Genomic DNA, 20,839 nt, shown 5'->3' on the forward strand with positions numbered 1-20,839 from the left:
ATGATACCAAGAACCATGATTTCCAACGAGGTATACCTCTTGGAGCTCAACGACGACGGCTCGCCCAATGTCCCCGGCGAGTACGTCTACATTGCACCCAAGACGCGCGATCCGGTCACCATCCGCTTCACAATCGAGGGCACGTCCAGCATAACTCGTCATGGAAGTCTCTGGGTAAATATCCCGGCGCAGGGAGTGGACTTCCAGAGAAACAAGTTCACAGAATACAAGTAAGCAAGTCCTCGCCCAATCTGTTTCGAGACATAATCAATTGACAAGATGACGCAGACTGGTGCCCAATTTCACTCGAAACCTCGAGGTCTCGATACCTATTTTCGTCCCAGGCGCATACTCCTACTATGTCACATACAATCCCCTCCCAGAGCTCTCAAAGAGCTTGAAATCGAGCGCTCCATCACAGGTCGAGGAGCAGAAGTCTCCGCTCTACTACATCGATGTCGCACCACGTCTCACCCTGGACGGCAGGCCATTGCCATTGCCGGCACTGTCGACCTTTTCCATCATCAGCAAGTTCATGGGCAAGTATCCGACTGATTGGGAGAAGCACCTTCGGGGGATAAGTGAGCGTGGCTACAACATGATCCATTTCACCCCTCTGCAAGTTCGTGGCGAATCCAATTCGCCATACAGCTTGTACGATCAGCTGGGATGGGACCCCGATTGCTTCCCGAATGGTGAGCCAGACGTCCAGGCCATGGTAGAGAGCTTGGAGAAGAACCATTCGCTGTTGAGCTTGACTGATATCGTCCTCAATCACACCGCGAACAACAGCGACTGGCTGCTCGACCACCCCGAAGCTGGCTACAACCTGACCACAGCTCCTCATCTTGAATCAGCGTATCTGCTTGACACAAAACTTCTCGAGCTCGGCTATGAGTTGGAGAAGCTTGGCCTGCCGACAGAACTGAAGTCTGTCGATGACCTCATCCAGATCATGGATGCCATCAAACAAAAGGTCCTCGCTACAATCCGATTGTGGGAGTACTACACGATCAATGTGGACCGTGACGCTGATGCTGCAGTCAAAAGCTGGCTTGATGGAGATGCCGAGTTTCCTGAAGGCTCTGTTGGTGCCAGTGGACCTGATGGTCTCAAGTCTGCAAGTATAGAGGACCAGGCCGCATTTCTGAAGAAGAATGGCTTCCTGGGCGATGATCGCATGGGGGAGCGGTACAGACGGAGGATAGACCCTGCGGTTGGAGCTGCGCTGCTATCCGCCATCTTCGGAAAGTACGATGGCGATAAGGGGGAGAGCGTAGACAAGGCTGCTGCCCGGGCCGCAATAGTCAAAGTTCTCGACGTCGTCAATGTACCTTTATATCGGGAATACGACGACGAGGTTGCTGAGATCCTTCAACAGCTCTTCAACAGAATCAAGTATTGCCGCATAGATGAACACGGACCCAGAATGGGCCCCATCACTCGCGGTAGCCCCCTCATTGAGAGCTACTTCACACGCCTGCCCGTAAATCACCGGACTTCGAAGCACAAGAAGGAAGACTTGGTCTTGGTCAACAATGGCTGGGTTTGGGGAGGCAATGCTTTGGTGGACAATGCAGGGCCTCAGTCCCGTGTCTATTTGCGACGAGAGGTCATTGTCTGGGGCGATTGCGTCAAGTTGCGATACGGCAGGGGCCCCGAGGACAGCCCTTACCTCTGGGAACATATGACAAAGTATAGCCGAACATTGGCAAAGTACTTTCATGGTTTCCGAATCGATAATGCGCATTCCACTCCTATTCACGTGGCCGAGCACATTCTGGACGAAGCTCGCCGAGTCCGTCCTGACCTGTACAGTGTTGCCGAGCTATTCACCGGTTCAGAGGAGATGGATTATGTCTTTGTGAAGAGGCTTGGCCTCAGCTCCCTCATCCGCGAAGCAATGCAAGCATGGAGTACAGGAGAGCTGAGTCGGCTTGTTCATCGCCATGGTGGCCGTCCCATCGGTAGCTTCGAGGTGGACGAGGTCTCCAAGGCTGACGTCAAGTCTCCGACTGTTGAAAATGGCGACCCATGGAACGTCGAGCATTCTCGCGAGATCATCCGTCGCATTAAACCTGTGCCTGTGCAAGCTCTATTCATGGATTGCACACATGACAACGAGGTCCCTGCACAGAAGCGAGATGCTAGAGATACACTACCCAACGCTGCCCTAGTCAATATGTGCGCAAGCGCTACTGGCAGTGTCATGGGATATGATGAAATATATCCTAAGCTCATTGATCTTGTTGGCGAGACAAGACTGTATACTTCTGAGTCGTCCAATCAGAGACAAATAAAGATTGGAGGAGGCAAGCATGGCATCGGAGGTGTGAAGAAATTGCTCAATCAGATTCACACACTGATGGGCAAGGATGGCTACGATGAAACGCACATACATCATGAGGATCAGTATATTACTGTGCACAGAGTCCACCCAGAGTCCCGCAAAGGTTACTTCCTGGTTGCTCACACCGCCTTCCCTGGATATGGGAATGGCAATGGAGCTCTACAGCCAATACACCTTACCGGCACAAGGGCGAGGCATCTTGGTAGCTGGATGCTTGAGGTTGACGCCAGCGAGGAGGCCAAGAAGGAGGTCCTAGAGGACAAGAAATATTTGCGTGGATTGCCCAGCCGCGTTATTGATATACCTGGGGTCAAGATGGAAATCAAGGACAACAACACCACCATTACCCCCCTTGAGAAGTTTCCACCTGGCGCTATTGCCCTCTTTGAGACGTGGATTCCCGCTGCGGAGCACTCTGCAGGCCTGGACACTTTCGTCACGTCTGGTGCCAAGGAAGCATTTGGGGAGCTCGATCTTATTGATCTCAATTTCCTCTTGTACCGCTGCGAGGCCGAGGAGCGGGATGGGAGCGACGGGAATGACGGTGTCTATGATGTTCCCGGTTATGGCAAGCTAGTCTACGCGGGTCTGCAGGGCTGGTGGAGCGTGATGAAAGATGTTATCAAAGACAACAATCTCGCTCATCCAATGTGCCAAAATCTTCGCGACGGACAATGGGCCTTAGACTACATTGTTGGACGTCTAGAGCGCGGTGCTCAAGGCCCTCATTACACTCGGCTGGGCAAACCTGCCGTATGGTTCAAAGAGAGATTTGATGCTATTCGCAAGATTCCTGGCTTCCTATGTCCTCGCTATTTTGCACTGATTCTGCGAACTGCGTATATGGCTGCTTGGGATCGCGGTATCTCTCTGATGAACATCAATGTGCAGCAAGGACAGTGGTTCCTCCAGAGTTTGGCGATGGTGAGCGTGCAGGAGACTGGGCTTGTCAAGTCTGGTTCATTGTATCCCACTACACTTGTCCCGTCGCTCGCAGCCGGTCTCCCACATTTCGCTGTTGAGTGGGCAAGATGCTGGGGCCGGGACGTTTTCATCTCGCTGCGAGGTTTGTTCCTCGGGACGGGACGCTTTGATGAGGCAAAGGAACACATACTGGCGTTCGGCAGCGTGTTGAAGCACGGCATGATTCCCAACCTTCTTGGCTCTGGAAGAACGCCTCGTTACAACTCCCGTGACTCGATCTGGTTTTATCTACAGTGCATACAGGATTACACTCGACTGGCACCGGAGGGACTCGACTTGCTCAAGGCGACGACCAAGAGGCGCTTCTTGCCTTATGACGATACCTGGTTCCCTGTTGAGGATTCGCGCGCTTATTCAAAGGAGAGCACAATTCAAGACATCATCCAAGAGGCACTTCAAAGACATGCTGAAGGGATGTCATTCCGCGAGGCAAATGCTGGCCCGCAGATTGACTCCCAGATGAAGGATGAAGGATTCAACCTTTCCATGCATGTTGACTGGAGCAATGGCATTCTTTTTGGCGGAAACCAGCACAATTGCGGTACATGGATGGACAAGATGGGTGAGAGCGAACGTGCTGGCTCCAAGGGCGTTCCCGGAACCCCTCGTGACGGTGCCGCTGTTGAGATCACTGGCTTACTTTACAGCTGCTTGAAATGGCTTAGTTCTTTGACATCACAGGGCAAATATCCTTACAATGGTGTTAAGAAAGCGGATAAGTCTGAAATTACGTGGCGTGAATGGGCAGACCTGATCAAGGACAATTTTGAACGGTGCTACTACGTTCCGCTGTCACCCGATGATGACACGAATTACGACGTGAACACAAAGATTGTCAATCGACGTGGTATCTATAAGGATCTCTACAGGTCAGGAAAGGAGTACGAGGACTACCAGCTACGGCCAAACTTCCCCATTACGATGACCGTTGCTCCCGACCTGTTCGATCCCGAACATGCTATCAATGCGCTTGTTCTCGCGGATACTGCTCTTAGGGGACCGACCGGCATGGCAACGCTGGATCCAGCTGATCTCAATTATCGTCCATACTACGTCAACAGTGAGGACAGCGACAACTTCGCGACGAGCAAGGGTCGCAACTATCATCAAGGTCCAGAGTGGCTTTGGCCCACAGGCTTCTTCCTCCGTGCGCTGTTGAAGTTTGACTTGGAACGACGAGACAAGAACGACCATGAGGGACGCACCGAGGCCTTCCAGCAGGTTACCAGACGCTTGATGGGATGCAAGAAGATGATCGTGGAGAACCCCTGGGCCGGACTTACTGAGCTGACCCAGAGGAATGGCGAGTTCTGCAGTGATTCTGTAAGTACCACAACATTTGGCTAACATCATGAACGTGTGCTAACCCCCTAATCCAGTCTCCCACACAGTCATGGTCGGCTAGTTGCCTGATCGACCTGTACATGGACGCCGCTGAGGAGCAGGCCAAGACTGGAAAGTTGTAGGGACACCGAAAGTCTTTGGCCGACGTTGCCCACCGGGTTGCTGGTGCGATTGAACCTCACCACATCGTCAGTCGCATGACAGGCGCGTTCCATCGCCACGTTACTCACCATCCGTAAAACAGGTGCGATAGACCATATCCTCAGGAGAGAGGGCATAGAGCGATAGACGAAAGTGAAAGAGAAAGAGGAAGAAGAGGACGGGGTGGGCGGGCATGCATGACAAAAATGAAAGAATGAAAGAATGGCATGATTTAGAGGGTTCCGTTTTGTTCCTTTTTCCTTTTCCTGATACTCAATACCAAGCAAGCATACATACATACATGGGCCAGCACTAGGAAAACATCGGGAGTTTTTGTTTCGTTCTTTTGTCTGTGGCGATACGGCAGAACGGATCCGGGTCTGGTGGCTCCTGTCCATAATACATAGATCCTAAAGCACACGTGTAGAAAGCATTCAATAATATCCTCCAATGAACGCACCATTGGAGCAGAATCAGAAGCAGAGTCAATGGTCAGAGCGAGTGTGAAGCACCGGGGAAAGCGAGCATTGAACAAGAGAATTATCATTCCAGGTACGGATATAGATGTGGATATGTAAGTTTTAAAGTTAACAGACCGGCCGTGATTGATAGACTTGACAACAGAACCGCCTAGGACGACTCTGTACTGATTCTATTCGCCTTCCCGCCCCCCTTTCCTGCTTTCCCATGCCCAATTGCACACAAACAGACACTCCACAGACCTGTCAAGATCTTGACTTTGTCAAGGAAAGATGAGATCATCATCTTGGGGGTTCTTGAAGCTAAGAGCACAAAAAAATGGTTGCATTGCCAATGGACCATCCTGAAAGATCCAGGAATAATGAAATATGATACGCCCATCCAGATGAAACGCCTGCCCGTTTTAGAGATATATCAATGAATAGTGGATGGATGGATAGGTCGGATGGATAGCTGAAAATGACGCCGTAAGTAGGTGGTATGAAGTAAAAATGTCGTTTCTCTTCATGGCTCTACTCTTTTGCCGTTCATGTCCTCTCGGTGACAATCCACTTCTTCTTCTCCTTTGTTTTCTTAGGCTTCTCCTCGTAAACGTTGGCGGTGGAGATGGAGGCGGGCATGAACATGCCAGGCTTGGGCATGTGGACGGAGCGCTGACTCTGCTGAGCGGAGCCGCTGCCGCCGTGGCCGTAGGGGTTGGTGCCGGAACGGGTGGTGGCCGCGAGGGTCTTACCCAGGGCGTACTGTCGGTCCTTCTTGCGCAGGTAATGTCTCCTCCAGATACATGCGCCGATCCAGATGCCTGCGATAGCAACGACGACGACAACCAAAAAGACAACCCATTTCCAATGGTTAGAAAGCCTGGTTGAATATGTTAGAAAGGCGTCGACACTTGCCCGGAAGGCTAAGGATCAGCTTACCAATCACCACCACCACTTGAACTGCTTGAGCCAGATTTGCTGCTGCTGCTGCCCGCCGTTGATGTGGAGCTTGATGAGCTGCCTGTAGTTGTGGCCACAGCTTTCACATCATTGCACATGCTGGTAAACCAGCTTTGAATACTGGAAAGTCCGCCAGCGTCGGCCGTACATGCGCTGTCGCAAACACCAGCGGTGCCTGTCTTGAAGGGTGCCAGATCGGCATAGTTACAGAAGCACGAGGTGTAAACTGATGCGGCGGCGGTGGTGGCGGCGGGTGGCACACAAGCTCCGTTGGCGTCGTAAAGGTGGCCGCAGAGGGTCGCGCACGATGGCAAGGCCGCGAAGGGCGGAATAGTGGTAACAGGATCACCTACAGTAGGCGATGGTCAGTAAACAAATGACCCAAGTCGAGATGAAGTCAGTAGAGAGGATGCGCGGATCGACGGTGCAGACAGGATCCTGTCACGCTATGTCTTGGCAGCGGAGAGAGGTGGGGAGTAATGTGGTGGAGTGAAGTCCGTGGATTAACGTACTCATTGTGAAGATAAATCGACGAAGCTAGAATCAGAGGTAGGATCTACAGAACGAATCGTTGAATTTGTGACACAAATTGTAGTTGGCAGGCCTTGTCGAGGGTCCAGAAGGGCCAATTTCCTTTTTCTTTTTGCACCGTTGTTCGGCGTGTAATACAAGCTTGCACGGCTGAAAAGCCTCAATTTCAATGCTGACAATCACCAGATTGGTCCGTCTCCTAACATCGGTACAAATTCGACTTTTGCAGATGTGTAGTTTCCGCCAGAGCGTATATGACGGTCCTATTCACGTCGCGTCAGGGGCGGACGGCGTGTGATGACGAGGAGGAGTGAATTGGGACGTGAATGTCGGGTAGGAGGCGTCGACCGGGGTGTTTCGTGGTGGTGGTGTCGCCCGGATTGACTGGCTGCCCGTGCAAGTGAGTGAAATCGGCGGTGTATCCCTTGACTTGCTCGGTCGGATCGGTGGCTTCAGGAGAAGCGATGCCGTGTCGATAGAAGTACCATTCACCGCAGAGGAGCAAACGAGCGTGGTGGTGAGGGTATTCGGCGAGGCGGAGGCGTGAGTGCGTTGGTGGTAGGATTAGAGTTGTGAGAGTGGGAGACGGGGAGAGGAGAGAGGAGGAGGAGCAGAGGCGACGGAAGAATTCAAGGGAGACGGAGATTGGCGTGGCTGACGAGTGCTACACCTACACTGCACAAACTGCAGGTGCGGATGAGCGCCACACTTGGCTGGAGGACGAAAGGAAGGCACCATCCATCGACTAGTAGGTACCTACTGCCTACTATGCAGTAGTCAAGTTATGGGATGCTGCTGACTGAGTGACGGGGACTCCATGCCTTCCTTCCCTTTAGTGCTGCGGAGCCTGGGAAGGCACAGGCCATTTACAGGCCACTTCAGAGTCTTCCACGGATGCCGGCTCCAAAATTGGCACCAAAAACGGGGCGGCTGACCAGCCCTGGCCAACCATTTCCTCTGAGATCGACCCCGGCCGGGCTTGGCCCACCTTGGCTTAGCCTTGGCTCCTCGTAACCAAGGAACCGCGTAACTCTGGGTCGCTCTTGCTTTCTTCACAGATGTGGCTGGTGCATCGCGTGGTCAAGTTGTCCTTGCACTGGCAGCAGAAAAGAAAATCATACCGCTCCGCCAAATGGATAGCGCCAATAGGTTTCGAACCATATTCGGTATAACAACTACCCGGAGTCACCAGCAGCTGGCACTGACACACCCTTTTCCAGCACTCAGTCCCGCGTAACGTTAGTAGCCGTCAGACATTCAGCGGGTGGGAGCCTAGAAACCTGAAATGAAGAGAAAAAAGAAATACGATGAGAGACATGCTTGAGGTGATGAATGCCCTTGTACTTTCTGTCTTGAAGAGACTCAGAAACCTCGTATTAACTAGAACCCTAGTTAAGGTGTACTTTGTTTGCATGATTGCCGCCAATAAGGTAGGTACGTTCTTCGCGTTCCCGCCCTTTCCCATCATCTCCGCAATCTCTCTCCAGGTTCTTGACCCTCCAGCGGTCATCCCTCATCCCTCCATCCTTCCATCCCTCCCACCCGTCGTCCGTGTTCGCGTCGTGTCGTTCCCGCGCTAGTAAGCACCCCAGGGCTGTCACCCATCACATGATATGATATGGCGATATGGCGATATGGTGCCATTTGCCCGCCAATTCAAGATTCAATGCCCTCGTCCATCGTGAATATATTCGGTCCGTGCCCAATGCGTGTATTTCCCCTTTCGTACGGCACAGATTTCAAAGCGTAGGGATTTGGCAATCGGGCCACTTCATATTATTAGCAGTGAATGCATCTCCAACGCGTACAGTACTGCATTAGACCTGCAGCACCAAGGCCTGCCTTGACGTCACACAAATCCCTTGGTTCTGGCAAGGGCACTTTGAAGCAGTCCAGTGCTTCTTCAACGACCAGGCAGGGATGTCGCCCAAAACGACCTTGACAAGCTATCGAAACATGAATCGATTGAACTAGCAAAATGCCACACTCAGTAGAAACAGCAGAAACTCCAATACATGATGTTGAGCAATCTAGCCTATGGTCCCGTCCCAGCCAATCCCTGTGCGCCGAACTCAGGCAGTCTGTGAAGAAGCTCACGTGTGTCTTCTTCTCCTGTTCTCGTTCTGGCCAACATTGCCTGCTGATTCGCCGCGTCTAGCCTCCATTGAGAGGCGACGTCTGGCGCCTTGGACAAGACACCTAATCAAGCTCTCGTCGTCGATGAAGACGCTCCCGATATAAAGAAGCACTTCCCCCGCGTCAGGCTGGACTCTATGAGGGAGCTGCACTTCCCCAGTCTCCACGGAATGGCCCTGCGAGGGATGAGCCGTGCCGGCGCCCGTCGAGGTGACGGGCTGGTCCTGTGGGACGATGGAGTGGTCTCGGGGGTAGAGGAACCTCCCAAGCTCTGCGCTGCGCCTTACGCCTGTTAGGTTACTATCCAGTGATATGTGGGAGGCAGGTGGTGGTGTCTGACGGTGGTGTTGTGCCTCGTCGCCGTTGACTGAGGTGGTCGTTGATGCGCGAGCTTGGTGCCGTCCATCACTGCTGGCCAGTCCGTTCGTCATGCTCGGCTCTGGCTGCTGTCCATTAGGCTGATTGCCTGAATTGTCTCGGTTTGAGACCGCCTCAGGACACTGCTTCTCTTCGTCAGCATATACCGAGCATGTGTAGGAACAGCATGTTCACCGGATCTGATGCCATCCTGCTGTACTTGCTGCTTTTTTCTTGTATGATCTTGTCTAGTTTGGTGGCCGGACGTCGTTGATGATTGTTTTGCTATAACATCTACACAAGAGCGGTTGGCTTCAGCAGGACAAGTTGAGCCAACTTATAGCACTCCCATGAGAGAGTGGACCCACTCCAAGATGCCATCGTGACTTGCATCAGTGACGTCCCGATGGAGTCTCTGTGGCCATTGAGAATGGTGTCCTTGTTTATGTAAGGAGAGGACCACGCTGATGGACTCGCATTGCCTATTTGAGACAATACGATAATGCAGCACGTGTTGGACGGTTCCAGAGGAGAACATCCGCGAGGAAGACTGTCCCCGTGAGCAGCCTAGAAGCATTCTGATACGGCCAACGGAGATTCGAGAAGACTCGGGCTGTTTCGAGTCACGCTTCTGTTACAGGCAGTTCTTCGCTATGACAGGAAAGATCGCCCAACGGGGCGAGGTTTACTCGGGAGGAAGGCGTTTAATACCTCATACAGCTTGCTGAGAGGGATAAACACGCGAAAGGCTTGGCCGGACTGTTTCCTGTTGCTATTTGTGGCAAATCGAGATCAGTCTCGTGGCCTTCAGGAACTCCACAAGGCTCTTTTATTTGAATGGTCGCTTGACGAGCGAGCCTAGAAGCCTGAGGGTGGGACCCCTGGTGTAGCCTTATCGGCAGAACGTTGCATGGCGCATCGGGACTCGCATGCCACTGATGAGTGCCCTCAGATGACGATTTAGGACGTCATTCCCGAGCTGTCGGGTCCAGGGCCTATGTACCATGGGCCATCGAGGACCTAATGATACGTATCAGGCAGCGCATGTCATTGGACCAGGGCTCCTTTTCCGCGGAGACCGAGATGGGATGACATTACGAGCATGGGATGGAGAACATGAACCGAGTGCGGGCTCTAAATCGATGTCTCTTCCCCAGGATTGCGTGGTGCAAGCGATCGGAATTGACGTGCATGTGGTGTTGCGTCATGGACTTTCCCGGGCGTAAGGCTGTGACTGTGCCCCAGTTGAACCAAGTAATTCAAACTATCTATGTAACTCAATAGAGAAGGTTAATAAAGAGGAGCTGGGCAATGACCTATACAGCAAAAACAGAAATGATCGCTCGCTGTGATAGCTCATAATGTTACCAGCATCGCACTTCGTCTCCTTGAAGTGAGGCTTCGAGAGGGAGGTGAAAAACCAATCCCAACTCACTTCTCACCGTTTATCACTGGCGATTTTCAACGGCAATCACACGATGCTCGGCGTCATTATGCGTCCAAGCTGTGCGAAAAATTGCCAGCGGTCTTGCATAATTGTGGCGAATATGGTTGCCTTTTATTGCCTTCTTTCCGGTGGCGGATCAAGCCAATGCAGCAGCAGTCTATCCGGCTATCCTGTGAGGCTGACACCATGGCTACAGCCCTCGACCCGGGTCACTTGGTCACCCCTCTGCGTGTCCTCCCCTGGGCGTCGTAGGCCACTTCGAGGGCCTGCCACCTCCTTGGCCTCAGGTGGTTAAGCAAAGTGTACAGCGACAGGAGATAGCAGGACGATCATGCTATCTTGGACATATGAACTTCAAAGACAGTGCCTACTTGCAAGTTAAAAAGGCAACATTGAGTTGGGGGAGCATGGTCTTACCCCTGCCAGCAGTCAGGTGACTTATTTGCTATTACTTACTTCATTTTTACTCGCTTCACTTAGCTATCATTACACAGAATAACAAGAATGGCTACCCCCTTCATTCTCAATACGTTCTTTTTGCCCTGGAGGCTTCTTTTTGTGTGTGTGCTATATGATATCTTGAGTGGGTGTTGGTCAGCGGTAGGCACTGCTGCCCCTGTTTCAACATAAGGAAGATACCTGAGAAAGAATAGAGACAGCATACCATGATACCCATACGCTAGAAGGAGGTCAAGATTTCGTGTACGTCTGTTACGGTTAAGATAGTCGTGCCTCTGGCACAGCTAGACCAAATACTGGTACAGCCAGATGGCCTCAACCGTAGCAGGTAGCTAATAGATACCTTACAACGTAAGGTCAACTATTATCATAGTAGCCAGCTAGAGAGAGCCTCTTACTAGAACTGGTGTGTTCTGTCAGAGTATTTAATCGAGTTGTTCTCTCTTGAAGTTGAGAGAGGTAATTGAGAGCTATATAATAGACTGCCTATATAGTGGCTAGGTAACTCATAATAGAGTTAGACTGATGTGATTTTATTCTCACTTTATGAACGTTTAATAGGGTTTACGTGAAGCTTCTATATGGTTTTATATTCGAGAGTTGTCTTAAATACTATAACATAGACCATTCTTTCTGTGACCTAGTCGTATTGACAAGCTTCGAAGTAGCTGGTCAAGCAAGAAAGTATCCTAGCAAACATCAAAGTTGAGTTGGCCAATCTGACAATGGAGAATATAGACGTAACATAAGATTATGTATATAAAAGAGCATTGAAGAGTGACTACTCTTTGTAGAATAAGATAAAGGCAGTGCTTGTGCATGTATCAATCACTTTACAATGTCATCTAAGCTCGAAAAAGAAGAATCGTCTTATGCAGACAGTATACTATTCTCTAAGGCTCCACTAGAGACTCTACAATTGCAGGCAATCAGCTGGTATCCCATGTTGCATTTTGCTACGTTTTCACCATTTATGGCAAGTGTAGCTCGGAAAACCGCACCTTCTTGTGCGTCCCATATTTTTGTAGCAGCAAGTATAAGTATAGCAGATACAGTATCTCTGTTACTAGTGATTAAGTTGGGGACAGAATCCAAAAACCCAGTCGAATCTGTATGAAATTTGAGTATGCTGGTTTAAGGAAGCTCCTTGTCATAATCAACCCCGGCCTAGAGTTCCTATTGAAGAATTTCCCTTATATCGGACTCTCCTGGAAGCAGTACTCATCATAAGCATCAGCAAGTTTGCGAAGAGCTTTGCCCATCTGGAATGTTACTGTATCGGTCAGCGGTTAGAGCATAGCTGATTATGTATGTAATCTAAGTCGGAGGTTTTACACACCTTGCCAAACCCAAACCTCATCGAAATGAGCAGCAAATGTGTCAGCCAATATTGCAGCTGGTGATAAACGTCCCATTTTTTCTTCCTGGCAGTGTGAAGTGAAGTGCCGGATCCCATCCATGATCTTTTGTTCCATAGGGTTCGAATTAGACTTGTTCACTCTCCGGAAGATCATCTGCACCCATTTGGTGGAGTAAAGAGCTGAGGTAGATACTGAATTTAGTATTCTCATGAGCATCCATTGCAGAGTTATATCCATACCGCAATCCCAGAGTGTAATCGCCATCTCTATGCTCCACGTGAGCGCCGCAGTTTTTCTAATCACCAAATGACCGAGGTGAGAAGGCATCATAAGAGCCTCTACCATGAAAGCCACGATTTTGGTCAGTAGCGGCATGTTGAACTCGGACTTTTGCACGAAGCGTTTCGCGGCCAAGGATGTCCCGCTATCACTATCGCTCAAAAGTAGCGCCCGCCGGAAGCCCCAGCCGTCACAGAGTACTCGAGCATAGCAGCTGCGAAGTAGATTGAGGCTATTGAACGGTAGTGGCGATTCTGACGGGTCTGGAGGTCCATCTTCTATACGCCGGCTTCGAGCAAAAACCTGCTTACACCGATCAAGCACAGCCTCAACCTGACTGAGACTTCGTCGCGCGACTTGGTCTTCCAAGTCTCGGTCTGTGAGGAAATTTGTAAAGGAGTTGGTGCTTTGGGATACATGCCAAGCATAGATGTTGACAGCATGGACAAGGACCAGAGCGGCAAATAGGCCTAATCTTGTCTCACTAGCTGTGTCAAGTCCCTTTCCAAAAAGTAGCTGCGTCAAAACGTGACTGGCGCTCAAGCGCTTCATGGAACGCGTCGATGAAATTGCGTCTTTCCATGCCTCTGCTGTGGAAGCCGTCCACAGGCGCTCTTCTTCCGGTAGTTCAAGGTCAAGATCGCAACTTGTCGAGAGACCAGGCGATATGTTATAGGTGATGGTCAACAGACTGCTGAGTATAACAATTCCGAATAGAAGTCGCTTTGAAGATTCTCTCCCGATCCACTCTTGCCAGCTCAAGCTGAAGACTTCATGTTCTTCACAATCAATCAGAAGAGTAGCCTTTCGAGTTGTGAATTCTTGGTGAAGGTATCCGATGTCTTCTAGAGCCGAGGATGCATCCGCAGCATCGCCACCGAGAATGGCTCCGAAGAGCAGGAGCAGTTTACACTGAACCATCCATGCCGGACGTGCCGTCCCAGGCTCTCTCAACTGCCTTAGGCAATCGGACTTATCCAGAGCGCTGCTTGCAGATTTGCGAAGACGGCCAGCCTTCCTCCGCTCCAACTGAAACATTGCCCCAAGAGAGCACATTGCTAGCACTAAAGGACTTGGGTTGCGAGATGGATCAAATGTAGGAATGTGAAATATCGGGAGGTGCGAATTGAATGATTGGAAGAACTGAGTGAGATATCGCAGCAGACTAGGACAATCCGGGAAATCCCCTCTAGTATCATATCGGTAAGCTGTTCGTCGAGTGAAGTCTGCTACTAAATGAGCTCGTTTGCGTTCATCCATGTAAATGGGTTGTGGTTTAGGTGGCATGTCATTGATCAGGCGCGGAACATTGGAGATTTTGTTGCTCAAGCTTGATGCTCTTCTGCCTTCCCCAATCGATGTAGGTTTTTGCGGATGATCATGAATCTCAGGCGTCAGCGGCTCGTAAGATTCGCTCTCGGCGCTCATAGGGACTTCCAACAGACTTGGAGGAAGATCGAAGTCGACCGCGTATTCCATGTACGGGATCTGTTCCGATTCGAAATCCATATAACTGAATTCAAGATCTGGATTCATTGATCCCGAGAACAGTTGATCCGTGGCTAGATCATCGCTCCCTATAGTAAGATCAAATGTCGTCAGATCATTTTTTGAAGTGTTATGGGCAGCAACATCTAGTTGTGGTTGTGCCACACTGGAAACAGCGGGACTCAATGGATACACGGGATTAGCGGCCAAAGGAGAAGCGGTTCCAGTGGTCGGCATGAGGCATGAGACCTCATCCACGTTCTCCACCAACACGTGGTTATCCGGGCCCGGAGAGACATTTTGAATAATATAACTGACATCTTCTTGATTGCCACTGCTTTGATGGTCTTTCGTTCCGTGTTTTGTGGCCATCACAGGTGGTTGGGAGAAGCAAGGTGTCGCAATGTTTGGCAACCGTGCACCATTGGTGTCTCCAGAGTCTAGTCCGTCCATTGAGGACCGTAAGACAGGCAGGTCGAGCGTCAGCGGATGATAGGTGCTATCTTAATGGCCTAGAGTTGAGCGAGGAGAGCCCAATGATTCCTGCTGGTTCATTTCCCGAGACCCTTTCTGGTTTCTGGGATGAAGCATAGCCCACAGCTCGGGGTGCAAATTCTTTTCGTGACGAACGACCAAATCCCTGGACGGTGGTTGATTAGATGATGAAATTCGTGCTGAGTTGGAGTCAAGATCGAAGAAGGACAACTGTAAGAAAACTTACTTTCGACCAAATGAACGTAAGCAGAATTGACAATCGTATGGCCGTTCTAACTTATCTACAGGGGCTGGTCAGTAAAAAGGCGATGTCCGGTGGCAGGACTTGGTAACGCCATTTCTTTGGGAGTGTACTGACGTGCCCTTTCGTGACGAAGACAATGCTCCATACGTTTAAAGGTTTTGTGGCATGTTGTACAGACAGGGCTCCGGCCCCCTCGCCTCGTCATTCTCGTGTCTTATACAGCTACACTTGCGGCTATAGTAGATTTCCACCGGTGTCGGAGCCACTTGCAGCGTGAGATGATTTTTTAGTTAGGTCACCCCGTAACCATAAATTGAAGGTGAGGTCAGTCAGTAGCAGGCACACATTTAACGAAGATGGTAGAGTCAAGAGAGCATGGGTCCAAAGACAAGGCCGAGAAACACGGGGTTGATACGGGAGCCATTTCTAGCATCCACATTTCTAACGAGAATGTCAAAGCCCGGGGTGGTCGGAAGCAGCAATCGTGAGGAAGCGGAACCCCGCACGGGTCAGGGCTAGTGAGTACCCAATATACGTCAACACAGCTACAAGTGAACCCTTTGGCCCCTCACAATTGAATATTGTGACTGCAACTCAACGCATAGTACACATCTCGACCTGTGACTTGAACAATGATAGGCTCTGTAAGCCTAGGTCTTCCACCCATTGTGATCTTGTCCCGATTGTCGTGGATCGTGGGGTTAAGCGCCGCTCTTGTTATCTATGTGTGGGGAGAAAGGGGGGAAAAGGGGGGAGGGGGTGGGGATGGCTCCGACCCATCGCTTGATATCTTCTACGCATTCTGACTCGTTTTTTGGCGATAGATCTAGACTCTGATGTAAACTGGGATATTATCTGCAGTCCTTCTCCTTTGAATGCCGCCAGCCAGCATGTTGGGCGTCTGCGTGGAGTGAGTTGAATTATTACAGTGGTGAATTTCGCGGACTTACGGTTTGTACGGGACCAAGCATGCTTCGGAACCACCCACCGTTCCGCACTACTATTCCGAATATTCCGTAACCTGGGAGGTGGTCGGGCTTGCCAGGAGCCAGGTAGACTATTGACAAACAAGCGCACGCCTCAAAGAGGGAATCTGCAAATCTGGTTTCGCTTATTACCCTCCCCCCCAACAAGCCCCACCGCCTTAGTTGCAGACTAAGCAACTCTGAGAAGCGTGCAACTTGACGATTTTGAAAAGTAAAGCTATTCTTCAATCTGAGTAGTGCAGGTGTCGGGATGAGCCCCATATTCCGCTTGTCTTGCGTCGCTGAGCAAGGAATTCGAGCCAAAAGCTCATGTTCAATATGGCAAGCCCACGCAGCCATTAGAACGCCATGAAAGGTGAAGGGGACACCGTCGTCAGACACAGAATAACTCCATACTGGCAGGTCGACCCTTACAGCCTCGACGTAACGGTATAACGGCATCTCCAAGACTCCAACAGCCGAAAGTGGCTATGGTAGGCTTCTCCTTCTGGTATGCAAAACACACCCCCTGGCTTCTCTTCTGATCGCTCGCATGCTTGTGCGCACGCACTTCACGTGACGTGCATGTAAACGTTGTTGGGCACGGCAGACCGTGTCCTTGAAATCCATCAGCGGTGCGGGCTCGTGTATTCTGGACTTGAGCATGCACTCGTTCCTTATAAGGGAAGCGTGCCGTCGTGCATGTAGTGGTCAGAGTTGCTCACTCTAGACTCTCGACTCTGCTCACCCTATATTCATGACTTGGAAATGGCAGGTCAGACTGGCTCTGCTTTCCTGATCATATGTGCAAGAATGATGAGGATGCTATACTGCTCTGATATTTCCTTATGATAAGCATGTATAGCGTCTCTCATATTCAGAAACTGGTCCCCGTCTCTGGGACTTCCAATCACTCATTGCAAACCTGTCCTGTCTTGTGAATGCTCATGAACAGTTGGAATCGAATCAAGAGGAAGAGGTGTCGAAAGCAGCAACTAGTTAGACATAAGGGGCTAATGCAGTAAGACTAACCCCGCCCCAGATTCCCCGAACCCCATGGGGGTAAGTAAGACTAAACCCTGGTGACACGAAATGCCGAGTAATACAGGGTCCAATCGCGCTTGGTCCTCTTGGGAATATCCCCTTAAAGGGCTTGGTCTAATGCCATGCGGGGCAACAACAGTATATAAGCCACAGACATGCTCTGACCTGCCGAAACACGACTCTCCTCTGTTCTTTCCCGCTTCTGGCGACTTCTCCCTTCTCTGTGTTGGCAGCATCAAAGGACCTCTGCTTTGCTTTCCCCTCTCCGGCAATGTTGCCATCAGGATCTACAGGATATGTATCCGGCACTGGCCAAGCCGACGGTGATGTAGGTGAAAGAGAGTCACGGAAGCAGACAAAGAGAGCTCGGTACGTGTTGAGGGCTTGGTAAGTGATATTTTCACCCCAATGCGCAACATCTGACATGTCTGGGTAGCGCACAGTGCCAAAAACGCAAGATCAGGGTACGAGAACGAAGAGTTTCGGCGGATCCCTTCCAAGCTAACTATTGCAGTGCGAAGGAGGCATACCGTGCTCGAAATGTGTCGCTCGCGGGCGACAGTGTGTGGCGAGCAGCTCCCAGCAGACACCATCTTCCAGAAAACGAGCTGCCCATTCGTCCGACTCTCGTACCCCAGCATCAGCGACTGCCGGGTCCTCGGTTCGAAGCTCCCTGCCGGGATCAACCTCAACACTCCCTGTCAAAAGCAGAGCCTCGACAAGCGAGCTACTGAATCGTGTCATGGACGTCGAGCGACAAATGAAAGCAGTCATGACCAGCGGTGCTAGGATATCATTAGAAGCGGATGAGCGCGATACTCCAATCCAGTCTGCTGAGAGCGCTATAAGTCGTCGCGAATCCCCCGAATCAGCTCTAAATAGAGGTGATAATGATCGGCAGACCTTTCTTGGCGAGGTCTCAATGCATGAACTCGCGCAAGCAAAGGAACAGCTTCACGACCTGCCAGCACGATATTCTGAAACCAATCCGTTGTCTAATGGCGCGCCGTTCTCTCCGAAGGTGCAGACGTTTCAGAGACATGTACCAGACCTGGACGCCCAGAAAGGCTCGCGGAGCTGGCTTAGAGAGATACTCTTTTCTCACGGTGTTGTGCCCGAGCACTTGGAGTGCAAGACTTTTCTAGAAGTGTTCTTTGATGAGGTACACGTGCTTTATCCGTTTTTACACCCTCCAAGTGTCTGGCAGACCTTTGACTACCTTTGGAAGCAGTCGCTTCTGGTATCTTCTGACGATATGGAGAAGAGTGGGGAGAGTAGACTGTCTGTGGCGCTCATGTTCATCTGTCTAGCTCTTGGCCGCTGTACCGCCTCTTCCAGGATAGACAACGCTGATGGAGCCCATTCCGCCGGCTGGACTCTTTATAGCGTTGCGATGGATCTTGTGCCGTCGTTCTTCGACATAACCTCGGATTCCGCCATTTCTCTACATGGCTTGCAGGTTCTCGCCTCCATGGCAAGTACTACGAGGCTTTCTCGATGGCTATATATCCCTGTGACTGACTTCAGTTAGGTTGTATATTTGTTCAGGCTTGACGCCTCCGAGAAGGCAGAGAGAACTCTTGCACATGCGATCTCGAGTGCACACATACTGGGCCTGCACCGCAAAGCTTTCTACACGGGGATGAGTATCTTCGACGATGAGATGTTCACACGTGTCTGGTGGGGTATTTACCTTCTGGACCGGCGTCTATCTCTCGAATCTGGTCGTCCTTTCCTCATTCAAGATGCCAATATCGAGACTCGCAACCCTCTTAATGTGAGCGATGAGTGGCTGGCGCAGCACAAATCAGCGACGACAACTCTTTCCGATCTTGCGGAAGAAATCGAGGTCGAAACGTCACTTGCTCAAGACAATGCCATGCCCTATTTGATAGCATTCATAACTCAGTCTCGCATTGCGACTGATGTCTGGAAGGCTATATACAACAACAAGCAGTCCGCTGGGAGCATGCCTGATATGGTATTTGACTATTTGGATATTGCACTCGACAATTGGTGGCAGACCCTCCCTCCGTATTTGAAATATCACGAATCTGTCCCTTATAAAAACCAGTTCTCTGACGTTCCGTGGTGGCAAGCGAAGCAATGCCTAAGCTTACACATGGTATGTATGTGAGAGCAGATGGTATTGCTATCCAGCTGACAGGCTGTGCTAGCGGTATTCCTTTTTCAAGTTGCTTATCCGCAGACCTTCAATGCGTTCAAATGGTACAAGCACTTCAAGCCACAACCACATAGCTGCCGAGGCGTACTGTGCACAGCGTGCTGCGTCAATCATCGACATATTCGACAAGATCCCGAAAACCTTTCCGAGATATGCGTTCACCCTCATGCACCCGATGACGAGTGCTACCATGATCTTATATAGCATAACTTTCCGGAATCCAGCCTTAAGCGCTACACACGGCAACACGCTCCTGTCGGCAGTGCAGTCCCTCGTCTCATACTGCCAAAGAACCTGGGTCAGTAGCAAGATGATCCGGACAGTCTCCAAGCTTAATAGGATGGTCCAAAAAACGCTCGACCAACCAGTGGCCAAGAGTGCGAAGGAAGCGCACGATCGAGTAGGCGGTCAGGAGCAAGGTCAGCCTCGCGGTGACTCTGACTGGGAGCTCATCCAGCAACGAATGACGTTGTCGCCGCCGATTGGCGGTCCAGAAATGTCCAGGGGCCCCGTAAGCCCACCTCCCGCGCGATTCGACAGAATGATGTTATCTCCTGTAAGTTCGGGGCTCGGAAGATCCCAGCACCACGTTGTACCGCCGCAGAGTATGGCACAACGCCCGTGGAGAATGCCCTCCAGCCGGCAAGTCACCGTTGATGATTCTGTTCTTTGGCCCTCAACTTCTGTAGATAGTGCATTCACAGGTCTGCCGAGCTGGGTAACCAATGACTTCGACTTCGAACAGGCATTCAGTGGTTATAGTAACGGTAGAGTGACCGGCTTTACTGGGGCGGAGACTTCCAGCTTCGATGTCGAATGGGAGCAGTCATTGGCAGGCTACATATGACTATTTATTAAACATTTTCCAATCCTCGACGTCGGTCACGCATACTGCAGGACCGCACGCCTGCGCTGGACCTATTTGCAACCACGGCGCGAGGTCTAGATCTGAGACAAGCCACGAAAATGACAGGCGTTGGATGCTCATTCTGTTTACATTGATGCGAAGCTAGGCGAGACAAATTACTAAATGCGCGTAGCTTTATTCATTCAAACATCCTTGGCTCGATGATAGGTCAAGTTACGGATCGCAGAACGCTTGATGTAGGCTGCCCTCGACTTACAAGGAGTTTTGACACCGGCGATGCCTCCAGTCGAAAATGACTGACATGGTGCCAACATCTACATGTTGACAGCCCGCTAGTTCAATATGAGGCGCTTCAGGCAATGGAGAGTAGTATAGCTTCATTTGCTGTGCAGCGGGGAGGCCGTAAAGCGGGAAAATTCCATGACACTTAGCACCCTCGATTCTCGCATAGCTGAACCAACCATTGTCTCCGAGTCAAATCAATAACAGAACTTTCATGCCCAATGACGTTTGCCTTCCATGAATGAGGGGCCCACTGCGGTCTACAGCACCTTACTATAGTATACTACAGTTTATTATCGATGCTTTAGGTTGGCCGAACCCTCCTCCGTGTTTGATAGCTTTCATCATATCCTCGGCACCACAGGACATCAGACGTCGGGGCATGTATTTGGCTCCGGCGTTAACCTGAATAGTAGATACTGCAAATCTTACATTGGGCATGCGGCGTGTGACCACAA

At 50.8% G+C, this 20,839-nt stretch overlaps 2 protein-coding genes across 2 annotated transcripts; one reads left to right on the forward strand and one right to left on the reverse strand.

Moving 5' to 3' along the window:
• Window positions 1–4,800, forward strand: UCRPA7_6677 (putative glycogen debranching enzyme protein; the record flags this gene model as incomplete). The annotated part of the gene is made up of 3 exons (XM_007919204.1): window positions 1–230; window positions 289–4,657; window positions 4,714–4,800. 3 exons carry the CDS (start codon window positions 1–3, stop codon window positions 4,798–4,800), a joined length of 4,686 nt encoding a protein of 1,561 aa, XP_007917395.1.
• Window positions 4,801–5,826: 1,026 nt separating this feature from the next.
• Window positions 5,827–6,756, reverse strand: UCRPA7_6678 (hypothetical protein; the record flags this gene model as incomplete). The annotated part of the gene is made up of 3 exons (XM_007919202.1): window positions 5,827–6,160; window positions 6,220–6,301; window positions 6,753–6,756. 3 exons carry the CDS (start codon window positions 6,754–6,756, stop codon window positions 5,827–5,829), a joined length of 420 nt encoding a protein of 139 aa, XP_007917393.1.
• Window positions 6,757–20,839: the final 14,083 nt, after the last annotated feature.

The sequence above is a fragment of the Phaeoacremonium minimum genome, assembly GCF_000392275.1.
Source record: "Phaeoacremonium minimum UCRPA7 unplaced genomic scaffold PA7_03_scaffold_483, whole genome shotgun sequence".
Lineage (NCBI taxonomy): Eukaryota > Fungi > Ascomycota > Sordariomycetes > Togniniales > Togniniaceae > Phaeoacremonium > Phaeoacremonium minimum.